The sequence below is a fragment of the Culex quinquefasciatus genome, chromosome 2 (assembly GCF_015732765.1).
Source record: "Culex quinquefasciatus strain JHB chromosome 2, VPISU_Cqui_1.0_pri_paternal, whole genome shotgun sequence".
NCBI classification, from domain to species: domain Eukaryota; kingdom Metazoa; phylum Arthropoda; class Insecta; order Diptera; family Culicidae; genus Culex; species Culex quinquefasciatus.
The window spans coordinates 172,171,753-172,193,965 of record NC_051862.1 but is presented as its reverse complement, the minus strand read 5'-3'; the positions used below and the strand labels follow the sequence as shown (position 1 = coordinate 172,193,965).

The window sequence follows — 22,213 nt, the reverse complement described above, 5'->3', positions numbered from 1 at the left end:
TGTACATCGTCAGCTTCGTGCGGCGTTGCACTCGATCCGATGTGAGGGTCTTCCGTAATCCGAAGTAGGCACGATTCCCAGCAAAAATACGAGTCCGGATCTCTTTGCTGGTGTCGTTGTCGGCGGTTACCAGCGATCCTAAGTACACGAACTCGCTCACCTCCTCCAACTCATCACCATCCACAGTTAGAGGGGTGAGGCTTGGGGGGCCGACATCCTTCGAACCCCTTCCTCTCATGTACTTTGTCTTCGTCGTATTCATGCCAAGTCCTACACGCCTTGCTTGTACCTTCAGTCGGGTGTATACATCCTTCACCGTCTCCGGGTTCCTTGCCACAATGTCGATGTCATCGGCAAAAGCAAGCAACTGGTAGGACCTGTTCATGATCGTGCCACTCGTGTCAATGCCCGCTCTTCGAATGATGCCCTCAAGAACGATGTTGAACAGCGAACAGGATAAGCCATCACCTTGCCGCAGCCCTCGACGTGATCCAAAGGGTTCCGCTAAATCCCCCGAAACACGCACGTGACACATCACACCATCCAAGGTAGCCTTGATCAGCCGAATCAGTTTATCCGGAAATCCGTTCTCGTGCATGATCTGCCATAGCTGCTCGCGGTCGACTGTATCATAGGCTGCCTTGAAGTCGATGAAGATGTGATGTGTGGGCACGTTGTACTCACGACATTTCTCGAGGATCTGTCGGAGACAAAATATTTGGTCCGTGGTGGCGCGCGCGCCAGTGAAGCCCGCTTGGTAGGGCCCCACGAACCTCCTTGCATGGGGTGACAGCTGACGGCAGAGGATCTGGGAGAGAATTTTGTAGGCCGCGTTAATAAGCGTGATGCCGCGGTAGTTGCCGCAGTCCAGCTTATCGCCCTTTTTGTAGATCGGGCACACGACACCATCCATCCATTCCTCCGGTAGCTTCTCCTCCTCCCAGATCTTGGAGATCACGCAGTGAAGCGCCCTCGCCAGTTTCTCTCCTCCATATTTGAAGAGCTCACCGGGTAACCGATCCTTGCCGGCAGCTCTGTTGTTCTTCAGCTTCCTGATCTCCCTCTTCACCGTCTCTAGATCAGGTGCCGGGAACTGTTCATCAGCTGCGGGCGCTCCAAGGTTGACTCCAACGCCGTCTCCGTCCGCTTCATCGCCGTTGAGGTGCTCGTTGAAGTACTGCTTCCACCTTTCCAACACCTCGCTCTTGTTTACGATCAGGTTTCCACCGTTGTCCCTGCACACGTCGGCTCGCGGCACGAAGCCTTTGCGGGACCGGTTCACCTTCTCGTAAAACTTCCGCGTTTCGTTAGCTCGGAATAGCTGCTCCATTTCCGCGCAATCTCGGTCTTCTTGCTGGCGCTTCTTAAGCTTGAAGACCGCGACCTGCCGATTCCGAGCCTGCCTGTATCGTTCCACGTTCCTCTCGTCGCCTTGTGCAGCTTCCTGTCGTAAGCTGCCTTCTTCTCGGCGGTAATCCGTTGGCACTCGTCGTCGTACCAATCGTTTCGGCTGACTCGGATCGCACTACCCAGTGTGGCTTCCGCTGCACTGCCGATGGCTGAGCGAATACGGCTCCAACCATCTTCGAGCGAGGCTGCGCCAAGTTCCTCCTCACCTGGCAGATTCGCTTCCAGCTGCTGCGCGTAACTGTGGGCCACTTCCCCGTTCTGGAGACACGCGGTGTTGAACGGAGGGGCCCGCCGGCTTCGGCGTTGGTTAAACACCGTCGACAGCTTTGAGCGCATGTCAACTCCAACTAGGTAGTGGTCCGAGTCAATATTCGCACCGCGAAAGGTGCGCACGTGCGTTACGTCCGAGAAGAATCGGCCGTCGATCAGGACGTGGTCGATTTGCGTTTTCGTCCGTTGGTCAGGTGATGTCCAGGTGGCTTTGTGGATGTCCTTTCGAGGAAAATAGGTGCTCCTGACCACCATTCCACGGGAGGCTGCAAAGTCGATGCAGCGTTGGCCGTTGTCGTTCGTGACCGCGTGTAGGCTTTCTGAACCTATTGTCGGTTGAAACATTTCCTCCCTTCCGAACCGAGCGTTCAAATCCCCAATGATGATTTTAACATCCTGCCGCGGACAGCCGTCGTACACATCCTCCAGCGTCGCGTAGAATGCTTCCTTCTCATCATCGGTCTTTTCTTCGTGGGGGCAGTGCACGTTGATGATGCTGTAGTTGAAGAAACGGCCTCTTATCCTCAACTTACACATCCGCTCGCTGAACGCCGTGAAGCCGAACACGCGATCCTGCATCTTGCCCCGCACGATAAAGCCGGTACCCAGCTTCTTGTCCGTGCCGCCGCTCAGAAAAAATCTGGAATTGGTCTGCTGACCTGGCCAGTTTAGCACCTGCTCCTCCTCTAAGCACACCTCCTGCAGTGCCACAACATCGAAGTTGCGAGGTTGCAACTCCTTCGCTAAGGCGAATTCGAAACCCAAGAAATTCACCATTCGCTTACAAAGCGAATATCGTAACCAGTCGGCCACGGCCGCTCCTTAGTAAGATTGGCGTAGTTGTCTTAATTGGATTGTATGGATGTTAGAGTAGATAAAAGCTCTCACCAAAAACACGAAATCTTCAACAGCTTGATTCCAATCTTCTCGGCACGTTCCTCTTGAATCATCAGCAGGAAAAATCATCAGTAGAATTCCGGGGAGCGGACCTGGTACCGATACACGACTTTGAAGTAAACGGACGATGATCACCACCCACACCTTCTTCCTCGATGTTCCAGCAACGCTTGAACTAACAACCACTTCGCGATTGTTGTTCCTGCCTTTTTTGCTTTCGTTTTCTTATGTTCGTATGGCTTACAATTGTAACAAGACCTTCAAATTTTAACTTATTTCACAAATTTTAAAGAAAATTTTAAGACGATCAGAAAGTAAAAATGACAGCAAACGAAAAAAAAACGTGTCCGACCCCACACAGAAAAAAATCAATTCTCGTAATCGTGAATTAAGTTCACGAGTGTGAGAACCACGAAGGAATTTATTCATGAGTATGGTGCATTTGCACTATAAACGTAAATATATTCCTTCGTGGTTCTCGCATTCGTGAATTTAATTCACGATTTTGAGAATTGATTTTTTTCCGTGCAGGCACAGCTTGCTTCGAAGTAACATTCTGAACAAGTCCGTTGTGGCTACAAGTGTTAATGCTTTAAAATTCAGATTGATTACTATGTATTCAACTGTTCATCTATTTCTTCAACCAAATCTGCTTTCCAGATCAAAATTTGATATTTTTTAAAATTTCGAGAATTCCCGGGACAAATTATGAAAATACCCGGGATTCGGGAATTCCCGGTTTTGGAAAAATCCCTGGAATTCCTGGGATGGAATGGAATGAAGGTAATTGAATAAAAATTTATAAATCAAAAATTTTAAAATTCTAAATTGTGGAATATAGAGGGATTTCAAAAAAATAAATTCAGTTCAACTTGGTTATACGAAGTCTTCGTTAAAGTTTTACGTTATTTTTGCTTTTGAACCACGAAATTTTATAATTGGGTTTCGAATCTAAAATATGACTCCAAAAATGTCTGATTTTCTGTAATTTGAAACTCAGTTTTCTCAGCATTGGCTGAAACAATTTAGACCAAACCGGTCGCATTTGACTCAGTTTAGGGTCCCATAGATCGAGTTTCAACAAAATTTATGTTTCGATAAGTGGTTCAAAAGTTATGTATACAAATGTATTTTCGCAAATATCCGGATGTTAAATAAATGACCATAAATCGTACCAAATATTACCATGTTATATATTGTTCGATAGGTAATCGAAATACCTTTCCAACGAGTCCATATCATGGCACCTCTGTCTTAAGTTATGACCACTTAAGTGATATTTATGCCGGATCTCACTTATTTGTATGTAAACGATGTCCGGATCTCTTATCTGACCCATCGTTGGACAGCTAATCGAAAGACCTTTTCAACGAATTTGAAATTATAAATATCTATGAGGTTCTTTTAGTTAGAAGTAAGGAAGGCATCAACCACATAGGTGGATTAATCCTCTACTGCCCAATTTTTTTTTTCGAAAATTTTAATTTTTCCCTTTTTCAGGAGGTCATTTTGAGCAACTTTTGTTCTACGAAAAACTTTACTTATCTTGTGTTATGTTTTCCTTGTTTCATTTTTAATATTTCAATTCGCATTTATCTTGTTTAGATTATGTTTTTTTTTGGTAGTATTTGGCCTATTCTGCCATCTCCTATCATTACATTTTGCCTATCTATTTTTTCATGTTTTTACAGTAACTTTTAAATTTTTTGCATATTTTTAACATTTTTTGCTATAAAATAAAACCATTATTATTAAATCCTCACATGTACAAAGTTATTTTAGTTTAATTTTATAGCCGACTCGGTCCCAACGAGATCCCAGCTCCAAAAAGGACCTAATAAAAATAAGTTTACGAATAAAAAAAAAATACCATGTACAGACTTTTCCAAACCACATGCAGACTCTCATTCGCAAGCAACGTGGCAACCGCATCTTTCGTGCCTCTAGAGTTATCTACGTGCGCATGTATTGCGTGTACGTACACGAAAAAGATTGAGGTTAAATTTTGTACCCGCCAGCAAAACAAATGGGGTGCTAGTGTGCGTGAGCTCGGGCTTAGATAACTCTCTTGCGCGTAATGTAAGGAAGAAACCGGTCAAGAATGATTTCAAATGGACTCCCTGTTCAACTTTCGTTGGGTTTGGTCGTCTTTCGAGCTAGCTTAGCGCGTTTTTGACGGTGTTTTGTTAACTTTCGCCGACGGCCATGGCGGCGGCCGCGACGGTGGAGAGTGAGTGGACGGAGCACAGGGCTGAGAATGGAAGGACGTTCTACTGGAACGCGGCCTTGAGAAAAAGTGTGTGGGAGAAACCGGACGGGTTTCAATCCAAGACGCAGGCGGCGACGGGCATGGAGGTGGAAGACTCCGAAGGAGGAGGAGAGGACGGGGCGAATTTCGTCCCGTGGTCAAGGTTCGCCGCAGGAAGGCTAAGGAGGAGATCAACGTCGGCGATGGCGGCAACGACGGCGATGTGGAGAAACTTCTCAGCAACAACAAGTTCAGCCCGCTAGCGGAGGAGAGCAACAACAAAACAACAATGCGAACCCAGCAGCAGAAAAAACCACCCCCGTGGTACCAGCAACCGGCAAGTCGGCCGGGGAGAAGAAGCAGCCGCCGCTGGTGGTGAAAGAAACGAGTTTCGCCCGCCTTGCGAAGGTGATGTCGACATGTGATGTCCAGCCGGAACACAAACTGACGCGGTACGGCACCAAAATTACGTGCTTCTCGAGCGACGACTTCGACATGGTGCAAGCTCACCTGAAGAAGAACAAGGTGCAGTTCTATACGCACGGAAAGCGCAGCGCGAGACCGCACCGGGTAGTAATGCGAGGTCTCCCAAACGCGGAACCGGATTACGTCAAGGAGCTGCTCAAGACGGAACATCAGCTGGACGTCTTGGCAGTACACGCCATCAGGCGGAAGCAGCAGCTTCCCGCCATCGATGAGACGCCTTTCATCGTGCTCTTCCCCAAGGGCATACCAGTCTGAAGGAGTTGAGTAGCAAGGTAAAGAAAGTGGGACCAGTCGTCGTCCGGTGGGTGGCCTACCGGAACAAAGAACCGCACGTGACCCAGTGCAAGAACTGCTTGCAGTTTGGTCACGGAACCAGTAACTGCCATCTCAAGCCCAGGTGCAGCAGCTGTGGGGGTGCCCACAGCACGGAAAAGTGCAAAGCAGAAGAAACGGAAGCCAAGAAGTGTGTCAACTGCTCTGGATCTCACGAGGGTCTGGACCGCAGCTGTCCCAAACGTGCGCAGTTCATCCAGTCGAGGCAGCAGGCGTCCAAGCCAAAACCGCCAGCATGGAAGAAGGACAAACAGACTCCGGCAGGAGCCACGTTGACCGCGGCAGATTTTCCTCCGCTACCTGGAGCGGTGCCGTCCGTCAGGACGGAAGAAAAACATCCTCGTCCCGCAGGAAGAAGTCCAGATAATACTAATAATTTCAAATGGGCAGCAGCGGTAGCAAAAGCAAGCCAGAGAGGATGAAGAAAAGCCCCAAGAAAACGTTTCCTCTCTTTTGTTCTGCCGTTCGTAAAGCTGTTCTTTGACCCCCTTTCTTTTGAAGATCATACCGGCCCTAAACAATGCAAAAAATCACGCTTTTTGTATCTATCTGTTTCATAGCATAACTTCTCAAATATTTCACTAAAATGCATAATTTTCAATAGGGTCCGGCCTAAATCGGTTCAGCCTGTTCTGAGATAATCGTGTGGAAATAAAACTATGTCTACACACGTCCCACAGACATTTGCTCAGAATTTGATTCTGACTCGATATGTATACGTGAAGGTATATCTAGGATGTGTAGTTAAGACGTTCAATTTTCGAGTAATTTTATAGCCTATCCTCAGTAAAGTGAGGAAGACAAAAGTGCTTAGAGACATAGTCTGGGACACTATAAAAATTACTGCATACTTTTTTTTTAATATTAGTAAAAAACACAGCCAAAGTTGAGTTGAGAGTTATTTTTTTTCCAATGCACAGTAGTCCAGATAGCAAAATTAAGTGGAAAATGGATTTTCCGAAAAATGGTGAAGTATAGGGTGGTTTTGAAAATCTAACTTGTCAGGAATATTTTCGAGAATTTTATCTCCGTAATCTACGCCTATTACGACCAAAATTATAGAAAGCATCTGAGAAAACCTCAGCGTTTTTTTTTTTAATTTTAGAAACAAATGCTCAACAATGCTTTTCTTGACCGCGTTCCTTCCGACCTCCGTACTTAGCTTAGGGCCAATACGCACCACCCAAGAAAAGGGATCAAGAAATGGCTTTACGAACAGCAGAACAAAAGAGAGGCAACAATTTCTTGGGGCTTTTAGTAACCCTCTCTGGCTTTCTTTGGTTGCCGCTACTAACACAAAAACTCGATTTTGACGAACTTGACTCCCTCCATGTTTTTATAAGTTTTGTAAGACCAAAATTGTCAACACTTGAGCTTTAAGGAATGACGGACGATTTAATTGAATTTACAATTGAAAAGTACTTATGTGCACCGTTTTCAAATCCATTTTCAAATTAAAAAAATCAATCCTTGTCAATATGTTTTTTCATGTTTGTACATGACTATTTTAGGAAAACAAAAACACACACATTTCAGGTCAACCGTACGTCAAAGGGTGTTCTCACACCTTTCTGGGTGTTTTTGTCCCCACCGCGATAGTAAAAATTTATTTAATTAGCGTTAAAACATAACCGTCTGTCTGTGTTTTTGTTACACTTGCGTCACGCTGTTTTCCCCCTTTTTATTTTTCCCTTCGATCAACGGTCCATCAGCCCTCCAAGAGCCCATTTTACGGTCGAGGTTTGTTGTTCTCACTCCCCACCTACGAGAACCGAGGAGCGGATATCGATTTTTGTTTGCCGTTTGTCCCAGTGTGTGTGTGCGCGCGCGTATCGTCACGGGGTGGGTTGATTTTTTTTACATTTTGCCCCCAGCCTCGCGCGAACATCTGTTGCCGTGCCAGCCCCCCACGGGTAGTCCCAAAATAATCAACCCAAACCACCCCGTCGCCGAATCTTCCGTGTCTGCCATTTTGATTTTCGGCGCTCTCGGTATAATGAAATAAAGTCCCATTTTCCGTTCACCTGGGCAAGGACACTCGGGCCGCCAGGATGGTCGTCCGTGACCGTGGGGCTATTAACTTTTCCGGCCTTTTTTTTCTCGAGGGGAAGGAGGAGTGTGGGGGGTGGCGCACAATTTTCGGTTTAATGGAGCCCATTATTTGCTGTTAATTGAAGTTGGTTGAGCGCGAGAGGGAACTTTCGGAAATTGGAAAGTGAATTAAGGTTGTGCCTGCTACCGGCGAGTTCAATAACAGTGCATCACTGGTTGTGGCTGTGTGTATTTATTAGGTATTTCTTAGTAAATAATATATTTCTGTACGACAGTGCATCAAATGTTTTGTGTTTTTGTTAGCTTAAGTAACTTATTTGTAGTTCTCTATTGTATCGAGAGCAAAAGTTTGCTAATTAAGCGTAAAATGCATGTTCTGCGGCGCGCCGCGGCTACTTAAAAGGTACTGGAAAGAATATGTGTATTTTTTTAGTAGAGGCTCGTCTTCTTCATGATCCGTAGGAACTCTTCCTGGTTGACCTCGCCGTCGCCGTCGCGGTCCGCCTCGTCAATCATTTCCTGCAGCTCCTCGTCGGTGAGGTTCTCGCCGAGCTCTTTGGCAACCCGTTTGAGATTCTTGAACGAAATGGTGCCCGTTTCGTCGTCGTCAAACAGCCGGAACGCCTTCAGGATTTCCTCCTTCGAGTCCTTTTCGGCCATTTTGACCGTCATCAGCGAGAGAAAGTCCTCGAACGAAATCTTCCCGGTGCCGTCCTTGTCGATTTCCGCAATCATCTTCTTGATCTCCTCCTTTTTCGGCTCGAATCCAAGCGCCCGGATGGCCACCTTCAGCTCCTTCGTATCAATCATCCCAGTTCCTCGGAATCAAACAGATCGAACGCCTCCTTAATGTCCTGCCGCTGCTCGTCCGACAGCTCAAACTTGGGCCCGGACTTTTTGCGTGCCGTCGACGCCGTCTGGCCCGTGGCCGTCGTCGTTGTCTTCTTCGATCCCGTCGAAACCGTTCCGATGCTGGAGGCCTACAAAATCGATACCACCCTTGAATGTTTAATCAACCTCCCAAAACGAAAAACTGAACCGCCCCAAAACTCACCATATTGTTGTTTCGCGTTGCGTCCGTCTCGATTCGTCACGATCTGCTGGACAAACAAGTCCGCGGAAACCTGCTGCTGCTACCACGGTTACACGGCACTTCCTGTTGCTATGGTGTTTTGTTTGCGGGTTGCCCGCGGAGCGAAAACGTGTGTTTTGCAGGTTTTTCCTGCCGCTGCTGTATGTCGACCGGACCTGGAGAACCAACCAGCTGCGCTCACGCAACGATGCAAAACACGGGCGGCCGAAAACTAGACCTCGCCAAAACAGCGCTCGAAAAGATTTGACAGCTGGCTGGGCGCTGGAGTGAGCGAGCGAGCTCACCAATACTAACACCATACTTTTGGATAATGATTTTAGTACAAGCGAGCTTTGCGCGGCATCAATGAAGGTGTGCGTCTGTGTGGGTGAGAGCGCTGGTCTAAAAAAGCTTGCGGTACTCTCTTTTTTATTTGTAAACAATGGAGCAACAGTTTGGTTTTGGTTCGGTCGATTTTTGGGATAACGGTTCTCGTAGTAGGAGCAATCGATCATTGATGGATTCTCTTTGGTTTATTCGTTTGCGTTTTTTTTTTTATTTCGTTCTCGTAAGATTGGCTTCACGGCTGCCGAGCATTATTTGATTAGCTCATTTGCCTCAATTTTCATTCGATTGAGTTCTGATTGAGTAATTTGCCGATGTACGCCGATGGTTATTCAATTATCGCCTTTTTTGTTGGTTTAATTTATTCGATTAATAAACAGTTTTAATTTTATTTGAAAATGGGATTAATATTTATTAATTTAAATACAATTAGAATATCATATACATTTTCAAATTTGTCAGGAATAATTCTTTTACAAACAAACTTTTTAAGTTTTCAAAGAAAAAAAACCCCTAATTTCATGTAATTTTACAGCAAAACAGCTTAGCGGTCCTGCGGACTTATTTGAAGAATAAAATATGTACAGTCCAAACTCGAATATTCGAAGCCTCGATTATCCTAAGATTCGATTAACCGAAGTTCGATTATCCGAAGGTTTGTATGTAACTTTTAACATCAAATTCGAGTTCTGCAACCCCAGTTTAATCAAATTTGAGTTGTTGATTCCCTTGAATACATTTTTTCAGTATTTCAGGAGGGCCTCGTGCTGCGGTGGTTAGTGGATTCGGCTACCATCCCTAAGTTGCTATGAGGCACGGGTTAGATTCCCGCTGTATCCTTGTGGAGCTTTTCGTCAAATATTTGTCTCGTTTTATATTTAGTCTGCAAAGACGGTGTGATTGTATTTCTTTTTTAATAGCGAGTCCACGAGCAAAGCATACCCATCTCGCATCGACCTCACCAATCTGCCTGAAATTGTCGGGGTTGTTTATACATATAAAACTAGCATCTGGCCAAAATATGAACACCTTAGGTCAAGGGGGAAGTGGGGCAAATCGGGACACAAAATTTTATGGTTCAAAAACGTCAAAAATCTTAAGCAAAATTTAATTAAATTTTTAAACTCAAAATATATCTGGAAGGGCTTAAAAAATGCAACAAAATTAGGGGTTAAGCATCCCAATCGGTTATTTCTGAAGAGAGCTATTGGCATTTTACGGAAAAGCACAATTTTCAAACCCAAATAAAAAAGTGTTTCATCCAGATATCAACTCGATTCGACCTGCAGCTTGTAGGGGACATCTGAGACTGAGAACGCTTTGGGCAAGGCAGTTTAACACATTAAATAGATACTTTTTGTCTAAGTGATTTTTTTGGTTGTAATTTTTTACAATTACAATAATTTACAATTACAATAATTTACAATAATTTTATCATATTCGTTTTCCTGAGACAATTTCACAATAGAAACATGCATAAATATGTTTATTTTCATCCATTTAAACCCTTAAAACAATTAAAGTTTAAAAAATTAAGAAGCTGCCTTTTTTCTAGTGTCATCTAGTATCCTTGGAAACGAACTTGATTTTCAACGTTATGATTTAGGGCCAAATTCGACAAAATTCTTTTAAATAAATCCTATCCAAATTTTTAAGCGAAGCCATTTTTTTCATGACAGCCACTCTTTTTCTCTAATGTTGGTACAACTGCGCGATTTTGACATTTTGGGCGTGCACTATTCGTAACGCCATCTTCGCTTAAAATCTGAATATGGTTTTCTCAACATGAATTTTATTCGGGAAAACTATGTTTAACATTGTGTAATAGTCTCTTTTAGCTATTGCAAAGTAGTTTCTAAATTTTGAAAATAAATTTCTAATAAAAAAAGCTATTTTTTAAATCGCATTTCGAAAATTCATACAACCGTATTATTTTTAAAGTCTTTAACTCTTTTTTGGATTCAATTAAGGTGAAACAGGAAGACAGCGCCATATTCAAACCACGGCTCGATTTTTTCGAAACACCTTCAAAGAAAATGCAGTAACTTGAAGAAGTTCTGTTTTTTTGTAGACTCTAAATATTTCGATAGCAAGCAGTCTGTCCAGGCCAGAAATTGATTTGAGATGAATAGAAGTTGTCCAAGAACTGGCGTCCCGTTTCACATTAACACATTAAATTACGTCTATTTTAGCTTGAAATTAATTTATGAATTATCATACAGTTTTTACAATAAAACTTTTGGTGTAATTTAATATAAAAACAGTTTTTTTTTAAATATTTTCTTTAAATTATTTTGGACAATTTTCTATGAAAATTTTGCAAACTTGGTAAAATATTTGCATTACTTTTTTTATCAATCGGATTTTACTATTTACATGTCAAAATATTAGAACTACATAGTATCAAAAAAAAAACAAATTATTCGCTCTACAGCATTGCCTTGGCGTTCTCGATTGCGAGATTCCTACTCGAAACTAAGTGTCCGAAGGCTTGATTTTTGAGGCAATTGCAAACCTCTTTTTACACCTTAGCTTCCATCCACCTTGGGATTCGAACTGACGACCTTTGGATTGTGAGTCCAACTGCCTACCAGCGACTCCACCGAGGCAGGACTAGTGCGGTTCAGGCCCCCTTGGAAATGCAAAAATGTCAGCTAGATCGCTGCATTGTTGATAAAAACATTGTTTATCGTCCACTGAAGCTCCCCTGAAATTTTCAGCAAATTTGGTTCAGGTTTCGTCACAGCTCTTTAGCTTTTAAGTTTGTATGGGATTTGCATGGGGAATCTTCACTATTTTCGTTTTCGACCAGCAAAAATCTTCTATCGAACCAAAATCCTGAATCCTCAGATATATATCAAAAATAATATGGGGAACAATTTTCTAGAACACCCCCGGTTGATTTAAGCCGAACTGACTTAGTTATAAGTGGATTAAGCAAAGGTGTCGATGTTGTATTCTCCAAAGGGCCTCTTTCACCAAATTTTCACCTGAAGGCTCACTTTGATCGATGGAAAATCGTTTGACAACTTGTTTGTTGATGATGTTAGCAGAAAAAAATTGGAATGGTGGTTTCAAGTTCGGTGGAACAATTTAATCAGTTTTCTTCCGTCTTTTCAGGTTTAATTTGAGGATAAGCGATGTGCATGACTTGGACTCGATCTGTAAAATACGAGGGAATCGAGGAATTTTCCCAGCAACTTATTTGAGGCTTCTGTTTAGCAGTCATGCTTTTGAACGGGTTCTCCGTTCGTTCAAGTTCACAAAGCAACACGAAAAATAACAGCTCTGAGAACAAACGCTCGTCTCTAAAAAACGTTCGTTCAGTAGGCCTTTTTGAAACGAACCGAGAACCCAGTTCAGAACTTCAACATTTTCCTTTGATAAGACCTCAGTAGACTAGCTAAACTTCATTGACTTTTAATCGTCCGTTCACAAGTCAGTACTGCTAGCTTAATGGTAACAATTCGGTTTAGTAATCAGAGGTAGTGAGTTCGAAACTCTTTTTTTCCTGAACATGAAAAGCATGGATTTTTTTAAATCACGGTGGCAATAAGTTTTCGTCTCCGTTTTAGTTGGGGGTCCTTTTGTATTTGAACCGTTTCATTTAATCTCCCTAGCATCCCAGCTGGAGTTTCCCTTGGTTTGTTTCAAAAATTTAATTTCAATTGTCGTCAAAAAAAAGGTACCAACCACGCTAAAAAAATATTTCAAATACTTGAGATTCGAACTCACTTCCTTTGAATACAGTACTTGCATGTTACCACCGAGCTAACTAAGCTCTGTATAAATCATTTTACTGAATGTTTATTTAAATTAAACAGTTGCTATAGAGAGCCTCTGGCTACAGGCGGTTCACAGAACGCGTTCCAAACTTTGAAGAGAACGGCACGAAAAAGTGAAGTTCTGTTTTTGGAACGAAAAGCAATGGCTCCTGCGCTGTGGGTTCAGTTCATTTTGTAGAAAGAGAACGAACGCAGAACGGGTTCCGTTCAAATTGCATGACTGCTGTTTAGTATGGGAGTTGATGGGTTCCGTGGTGGTTTAAAACTCAACCGACGTTCGCGCTCCGGCGATGTACGTGCCGCCAGAGGAGCTCCAACTTCACTCTGCCGCTTCCTCCTACTGAGAAGGGGAAAACTGGGGGAGATTGATTGGTGGCTTTTAGTTGCACCTGCAATCTTCGTCACCGTTACAGCGACTCGTCCACATGTGGAGTGCATTCTTTAGTGTCAAATAATCTTGAGAGACCGCCAACAGACGTTACATCTTCTAAACCAAGCATGTCTAGAAGGGGGGGCTGCTTAGTGATGAAGGCCAGCAGACTGAGGGTTGCCGTCTTTCACGGTTTTGGCAATCAGCTTGTTCATCATTGGAATAGTACGCGGACTTGAGCACGGATGACATTAGGAGGGACCTTTGGATTGTGAATCCAACTGCCGTCCAGCGACGCTTTGTTTCTCATGGACTCTTACACCTGGACTGAGCTTACGACCAAGATGCTAGGTTAGGCCAGGACCGACATTTAATTTCCCATCCAACGAAAGGTGTGATCAGACAAATCCTGTCTCCCTGTTGGTTTGGATTCAATCCCAGTCGACCCCGGTGCATTTTTCGAGACGAGGTTTACCTGATCACGCCTTCCGTCGGACGGGGAAGTAAATGTTTGCCCCGGTCTAACCTAGAGGTTAGGTCGATAGCTCAGTCCAGGTGTAGGAGTCGTCTCCCTGGGTCCTGTCTCGGTGGAGTCACACATCCAAACGTCGTCAGTTCGAATCCCGGGGTGGATGGAAGTGAGGTTTCAAAAGGGGTTTGGATTGCCTCACTGTTGCGATGTTTGCCCCTATCAGTGGTCGTAATGATCTCCTCTCGCTCCCTCCTACAGTCATTAGTGCTGAAGTCCGCGTACTGTTCAAATGGTGGATGAGCTGACCGTTAAAGTTTGATCAGAGCGAAGCCAAGCAAAGCAGTGATGAGGGTGTCGAAGTGCTACTCCCGAATACGGTGAATAAAAGAGCTATTCTGGGGAATATTGATAAGCCACAAATCTATCCCAAATTTTATCAATCTTTGCTATCTAGGGGTCTGAGTGGACAGTTCACGCTCGTTACACATGAAAGTACGGGACCAGGTGATTAGGTTAGTGTGCGTGCATCCGGTTTGGTCAGCTTAGTCAGTATAAGTCATGTGCGGCATCTGCTTACATCTGATAATTACCTCCCCCGCGCCATAACCGTTAAGAACGTCAACCCTCAGTCTGCTGGCCTTCATCGCTACAGAGGCCCCGGATTTAGAAAAAGATGCAAGGCCTGTCGGCCGTCCCTAAGAATATTTGGCACTAAAGAATGCATTTCACATGTGGAAGAAATGCTGCACTGGAGACGAAGATTGCAGGTGTAACTAAAAGTCACCAATCAACCAATCGACCTCCCCCAGCTTTCCCCCCTCCCAGTAGGTTGAAGAGCAGAGTGGAGTTGGAGCTCCTCTGGCGCCACGTACATCGCCGGAGCGCGAACATCGGTTAAGCTTTTGACGATACGTCAGCACTCAGCACCTCAATCAATCGCCACGGAACGCATCAACTTCCACACAAAATAGATGCCCTGAATAAGTTGCTGGGAAAATTCCTCGATTCCCTCGTATTTTACAGATCGAGTCCAAGTCATGCACATCGCTTATCCTCAAATTAAACCTGAAAAGACGGTAGAAAACTGATTAAATTGTTCCACCGAACTTGAAACCACCATTCCAATTTTTTTCTGCTGACATCATCAACAAACAAGTTGTCAAACGATTTTCCATCGATCAAAGTGAGCCTTCAGGTGAAAATTTGGTGAAAGAGGCCCTTTGGAGAATACAACATCGACACCTTTGCTTAATCCACTTATAACTAAGTCAGTTCGGCTTAAATCAACCGGGGGTGTTCTAGAAAATTGTTCCCCATATTATTTTTGATATATATCTGAGGATTCAGGATTTTTGGTTCGATAGAAGATTTTTGCTGGTCGAAAACGAAAATAGTGAAGATTCCCCATGCAAATCCCATACAAACTTAAAAGCTAAAGAGCTGTGACGAAACCTGAACCAAATTTGCTGAAAATTTCAGGGGAGCTTCAGTGGACGATAAACAATGTTTTTATCAACAATGCAGCGATCTAGCTGACATTTTTGTATTTCCAAGGGGGCCTGAACCACACTAGGCAGGACCCAGGGAGACGACTCCTACACCTGGACTGAGCTGTCGACCTAACCCTTTAGGTTAGACTGGGGCCTACGTTTACTTCCCGTCCGACGGAAGGCGTGATCAGACAAATCTCGTCTCGAAAAATGCCACCGGGACCGTCTGGGATCGAACCCAAGCCGACTGGTTGAGAGGCAACCACGCTTACACCTACACCACGGTCCCGGATAACTAGTACCATGCAAGGAAAAAATGAATTCTTGTTGGTTTCTAATTTGATTCCGAAAATTATGTTTTAAATTTTAGAATCTAAAAACTGGTTTTAAACGTTTTCGGAAAATTAAGTTTTTTTTCAAAAACATGCAGCAGTTATTTAAAACATTGAAAAAATATTTTGCGCAATTCTAGTTTTACATGTAAAAAAAACATGTTTTACTATATCTTTTGTTTAGAATTATTCACAATAACTTATCCTAAAATTGTATCGCTCCGAAAGAATCTTATTCAAAGCATCATTTTTTCATATTTTTAATGCATTTTTGCATGGACAGATGCCAAAATGGTATGCCATGATGCAAAATGGCTTTTTTGATCAAAACAAAATTACTCACAACATTTCAGCCAATATAAAAATGAAGAAAAAGGCTAATTATTTGAAGAATTACTCTTCTTTTCGTTCTCTTCCCAAATCCATTTAAAGAATATCCAATTACATCAAAATAAACTATAGCACAAATCATAGTAGAATCAAAATCCAAAACTTTTTGGTATTAGGTTAAAAAAATAAGAAATTGTGAATTGATTTGTTACTAAGAAAATCAATTGAATTCAATTCAAGTACTCTTCTTAAATTTATGTGCTCTTTTCAAAGAAATAGGCACAAATATTGAAGAGTATTTGCATAAATGTTTTAAACTACACAGTAAAAAAATCATGGTTATTGATAATATTATATCTGGGAATGGGTGCATCCTTTATGTCAGATTAAACGTGTAATGTTACCTCTAAAAATGGTTAAGCTCACCACTACTCCAGTGTTTTGCCAATTTTCAGTCTCAATTTAAGGTGATATTACATCATAAAAGAAGTAACATTATACCTTCCAAGTTTACCCATTTTTTACTGTGAATGTTTTTTTCGCTAATGTTTTAAATTTGAAATTTAATTAATTCAATATAAATGTTATTTTCAAAATGTATTGATATAAAATTCATTATTTCCAGTGAAATTATACATAATTCTAAAAAAAAAAACAAAAAATGTAGGTTAATAAAATAATAATATGGCATAAAAAAAACGTTGTTCTTTGATGTAAAAATAAACCGTAAAAAACTTTTTAGTCTCCGAAGAAAACCGGGATTTTGATAGTTGAATTCGGGATGTCAACCTGATATAAGAAGATATGCGATTAAAACATGATGAAAGTATTTTTAACATAAGTCTGTCTCTCGTCTCTTCCCCAGCTAACCGCCGGCATCCCACCGGAACTGTACGACAAGGGCAACCGGTTGTCCCACTCGAGCGACACGAGCCAAACCGACACGATGACGTCCGTCACGAGCTCGTCGCTCGACTCGGACGAGGTGGACCTGTCCGGGCTGGTCGAATCGGTGGTCGACTCCGACGAGGAGGACATTGCCGAGAGCATCGACGTAAGTTTTAGTTTTCGCTTTGGCTGTTTTTAAGGGTGTTGTTAATTTGGTTAACTGTTTTTAGAGCATGAGTGTTCGCGATACGGTGCGCGAGTGCTTGGAGAAGGATCCGACCGACCGTACGATGGATGATATTGAAATATTGCTGGAGTTTACGCAAAAGTTGAAGGCGTTCACCAACATGACGTTCGCGGTGCGGAGGGATCTGTGCTCGGTGATGGTGTTTGCCGTGGTCGAGAAGGCCGGCACGATCGTCATGAACGATGGGGAGGAGTTGGACTCGTGGAGCGTGCTGATCAATGGGCACGTGGAGATTGAACACGCGAATGGGGAGATTGAGTATCTGCACATCGGGGATAGTTTCGGGATAATGCCGACGATGGATAAGTTGTACCATCGCGGGATCATGAGGACCAAGTGCGACGATTGTCAGTTTGTGTGCATCACCCAGACGGATTACTATCGGATACAGCACCAAGGGGAGGACAATATCAGGAAGATTGAGAAGGACGGCCAGGTGATTATGGTGACGGAACTGAGGAACAGTACGGGGGAGAATGGCTCGAGGAAGGGGTACGTCGTGATTCGGGGTACGATCGACAGGTTGACGCAGCAGTTGATAGAGGACACGACCCAGACGGATCCGAACTACGTGGAAGATTTCCTGCTTACGTTTCGAACGTTCATTACGGATCCGATCGATGTTTCGAAGCAGCTGCTGAAGTGGTTCAATGTGGACGGAACGGAGGATGGAAGTGAGCTGTTGGACGCGTTGCACCTGGCGTCGGCCAACGATATTTGTGATCGCGTGACGCGCGTTGTTTTGCTGTGGGTTAACAATCATTTTACCGACTTTGACACGGATCCTCAGATGATGGAGTTTTTAGAATTTTTCGAATCTGCACTGGAGAAGAAGAACATGCTGGAGCAGTTGCGGTTGTTGCATGTGTACGCGCAGCATAACGCGAGGGAGCGAAACGTAACGCTGGCGAGGAGTTCGCGGGATGAGGATTTAAACTTTCAAATTTCCGGTGGCGTTGGCGGGATCTTTGTGACGCGAGTTGAACCTAAGACTAAGGCTTACGATGTAGGGTTGAAACGTGGGGACCAGATATTGGAGGTGAATGGACAGAACTTTGAGCACATAACGTGTGCGAGAGCGCTGGAACTGTTGATGGGAACGACCCATTTGAGCATTACGGTGAAGAGTAACTTGTGGGCGTTCAAGGGAATGCTTTCGAACGCCGATGGTGATTCGAGCAAGTTGAAGATAGATCTGAAAAAGGGGTTGCGTGCGGATTTGCTGCAGTCACAGAAATCGCTCGATTTGGTGGACAAAGCTGGAGGTTTGCTGCCGACGCCACAGTTCCTGATGCCACTGCCGATCCGGGGAGACGAGTATGGGCGGAAAGATTCGGGCGCTTCGACGCCCTCCTCTTCGCATATGAACAACAACAAGGGCAGTTTTATGACGCTCGGTGGTAAGAAGCGGCTCCAGAAGGCACTGATCAAGATGAATCTGCTTCCGAAGAACATCGTCTTCCAGGATGACAGTGTCAACAACAATAGCAGCAGTAACAATAATAGCAGTAGCAATTACGACAGCAGCGACCGGTCTTCCGGGATCAGCGTCAACTTTTCCTCGCAAGCGTCCTCGATCTCGACGTCCTCCATCACGACGGCCGACTCGGACGAGACGCCACCAACATCGACGTATCAAAGCAATCCGGATCTGCGCGAGCATCATCCGCAAACTCCCGCCAAAACGCTCTCGACGGAGGCAATCATTCCCAAGGGTGGTGGCACGCTCTACTACGAGGAGTTGCGCGCCAGCGACTATCCGGAGCACATCCTCAAGGTGTACAAGTCGGACCAAACGTGCAAGTACCTGCTGGTGCACAAGGAGACCACGGCGCATGAGGTGGTCATGCTGGCACTGCAAGAATTCGGCATTCACGATCCAAGCTCGAACTTTTCCCTGTGCGAGGTGAGCGTCGGCGAGGGTGGAATGATCAAGCAACGCCGGCTGCCGGATCAGCTACAGAACTTGGCCGAACGAATCGGGCTAGCGTCGCGGTATTATTTGAAGACGAACGGAATCACCGAGACGTTGGTGCCGGACGATATCGCGCCGGAGTTGATCCGGGACAGTGCGGTTCACTTTTTGCAGCTGAACGCGAATGAGTTGGCGATTCAGCTGACGCTGCAGGACTTTTCCATCTTTCGGCAGATCGAGTCCACCGAATATATCGACGATTTGTTCAATCTGAAGAGTCGCTACGGCAAACCGATGCTGGTCAAGTTTGCCGAGCTAGTCAACCGGGAAATGTTTTGGGTGGTGACGGAAGTGTGCAGCGAGCATAACATGATGCGAAGGTGTAAAATTATCAAGCAGTTTATCAAGATTGCGCGGCACTGCAAGGAGTGCAAAAACTTCAACAGTTTGTTTGCGATTGTGAGCGGGTTGGGCCATGCGGCCGTTTCCCGGTTGCGACAGACGTGGGAGAAGCTTCCATCCAAGTACCAAAAGTTGTTTAACGATCTGCAAGAGCTGATGGATCCGTCGCGGAACATGTCCAAGTATCGGCAGTTGATACAAACCGAGCTGAACGCGCAGCATCCGGTGATTCCGTTTTATCCGGTGGTCAAAAAAGATCTCACGTTTATCCATTTGGGAAATGATTCGAAAATTGAGAGTCTTATTAACTTTGAAAAGCTCCGCATGATATCGAAGGAGGTGCGCACGTTGCTGCAGATGTGCAACTCGCCGTACGACATCCTGACGATGCTGGAGTTGAAGTGTCAACCGCCGAGTTCGGCCATGCTTGCGCTGAACCAGATGTCCGTTCCTTCGAGTGGGAACTTGATGCTGCCTCCGCAGCCGGTGGTTAATAGCCACACGGTGAAGCGAAGGAAGAAATCGACGGCCGCGCCCAATCCGAAGAAGATGTTCGAGGAAGCCCAGATGGTGCGACGGGTGAAGGCATATTTGAACAATATGAAGGTCACGACGGACGAAGACGAACTGCACCGGCTCTCGTTGGAATGCGAACAGCAGGGGGGAAGCACACCAAACAACGTTCAGGTGAGAAAACGGTACCCCTCTCCGACGCTATCGACGACGTCGAGCACGAGTTCGACGAGCGAGGGAAAAAAGGGCGCGCTCGGGATCGGGATGAGCAGCCTGTCGATCGGAAGTTCCGGTAGCGGTAACAGCGGTGCGCCAAAATTTGGGGCCGCGTCGCCGCAAGCGGTCAAAAGTTGCTCTCGCTTTCCGAGCAAACCAAAACTCGCCCTCATCAACCCAGACATCCCTCGGTCGGGTCGGTTCTGCCGCCCCCGTTGAACAACATCCATCATCATAGTCAGATCGTGCATCATAACAATCTGTCCCATTATCACCACGCCCATCATACGCCGTATCATCATCACGCGGGCATCTCGATCAGTCCGTCCGCGCACGCCGCTGCTGCCGCCACTGCCGGTGGTGGCGGCGGTGGCCAGTGCTGTGGCAGCGGCGCCGGACCTCCGCAATCCCATCAGCCGTACCCGAATACTCATCCGAGCTATGCGGTTTCCAGCAGCGGAATTCACTTATCCAACATGCTACCCAATCCACCCAACTATAACGCGACCATGTCGATGTACCCGAACGGGCGGCCCTCGGTCGTCATGTCCAGCCGGATACTGGAAAGCTCCGTGGACTCCCCTAGTCAACTGCCGCCACCGATGGAGCTCCCACCGGAGAGCAGCTCATTCCGCAGTCCACCGAACTATGGTGAGTTCAAACTCCGCGTTTTTTTTTCATGAATGCGTGCTAACCCTCCCATTTTAGCCCAAGCAGCCCACCGGCGCATCACCGGCAACAGCACTTCGGTCCTGTCCTCGTTTCCCACCCCGCACCAAAACTTTGGCTCCTCGTCGCGGATCATCGCCGCGGTCGGAATCTCGCCCATCACGCCCGGCTACGTGCCGCCCGGCGTCAACGCAATCTCACCGATGTACCAGCAGCAACCGGCGGCCAACAGCGGTGCGCCATCGCCCAACGCCAGCAATCTCCCGCCGGCCATTCCAGCTCGAATGCACGAGCAGCAGCACGTTGATGTGATCCAGCAGCAGCCCCCGCCGCAACAGCCCCCGCCACCGCTTCCACCGAGCCTGGACCTGTCCGCCGAGAGCAGCTCGGTGACGGTGCTCAGCAATGCCGCTCCCGGTAAGTCCTGCTCCAAACGTAATCGGTGTTTCTAATAGCTAGATCTCTACGATAGATGTTGCATGCTTTTTCCCCTTTCTACAATTTTTGGTTGATCCTTTGTGAATGCGATTGTCGATTGCCTGCCGAATTTGTTTTTTAGGTTTAGTCATTATCCGTGAATTTCGTTCCCGTTCCGTAGGAACGTTTGTGAATAATTTGTTCACCCACAATCTTTGGTTACCATCACACCTCCCCCCACCCCCTTATGTGACCGCATGACTCAATGGTAAATAGCATGTTGAATGTGGCTGTTCAACAGTATGCTGAACCAAAACACACCGCGTGTCTTTCCGTCTTCTTGCAGAGCTGCTCGTGGAGACCTCGGTGGATGACGTCGACGACGAGGAAGACGACGGGTGTGAGTCGGTCGAGCGCGACGTCACTGAAACGCTGTCTACCGACGTCTAAAACTACTATTTGATCTAGGCAAATAATGTTGGTGTGGTGTTGTCATTCCAGGAGCACGTTTCGGGGGTTTTAATATTTTTCAAAACAATCATTCTCATTAAAGCAAGTGTATTGATATTCGTGGATTTGTTCCAAAATTGACGGTAAATTAAGATATTGTTGTTATCGTTGATTCATATGGATGTCCAAAGTAAAGTGGAATGTTGATTCCATGTTTCAACTCTCTGCCAAACAATATTTAACAAGACGCAAAACTGTACACAAACAGAAAGATAAATCAAACTTAAAAGAAGGTTAACCAAAAATAAAATAAAAATATATATATTTTTAACCCTTTTACACAACTTCAACCAAAGTCTCTAGCAAGTCTGTTTTAGTCGAAAAATAGATTTTAAACCTGTGTGCTAGTGATACAACTCGCCACGATTGCACCTTACTCCAAGACTGATGTGAACCGGAAATGATGGAACTAACTGAAACCACATGCCAAAATGTTAATTTCAATGATTAGATATCCCAACTGTGACCAAAGCATTAACTATATTTTTTCATGAAAGTTCTATTTTTTAAGCAAATTTAAACTTTGCAAAATAGCTTTTTGTGC

At 45.1% G+C, this 22,213-nt stretch overlaps 2 protein-coding genes across 2 annotated transcripts in view; one reads left to right on the top strand and one right to left on the bottom strand.

The window, feature by feature from the left end:
- The window catches only part of LOC6037539 (rap guanine nucleotide exchange factor 2), an 80,087-nt gene extending 58,238 nt beyond the window's left edge, over window positions 1–21,849 (top strand). The window contains 5 exon segments of the mRNA XM_038257786.1: window positions 16,758–16,946; window positions 17,011–20,200; window positions 20,203–20,724; window positions 20,782–21,159; window positions 21,506–21,849. Of these exon segments, the coding sequence (XP_038113714.1) occupies window positions 16,758–16,946; window positions 17,011–20,200; window positions 20,203–20,724; window positions 20,782–21,159; window positions 21,506–21,609 (4,383 nt within the window). The 3' untranslated portion in view covers window positions 21,610–21,849.
- LOC6037540 (caltractin) lies at window positions 7,891–9,047 on the bottom strand. Its single transcript, XM_001847388.2, is given in 3 exon segments — window positions 7,891–8,517; window positions 8,520–8,676; window positions 8,751–9,047. Coding segments are annotated over 3 exon segments (552 nt in total). The 5' UTR covers window positions 8,754–9,047; the 3' UTR covers window positions 7,891–8,125.
- Window positions 21,850–22,213: the final 364 nt, after the last annotated feature.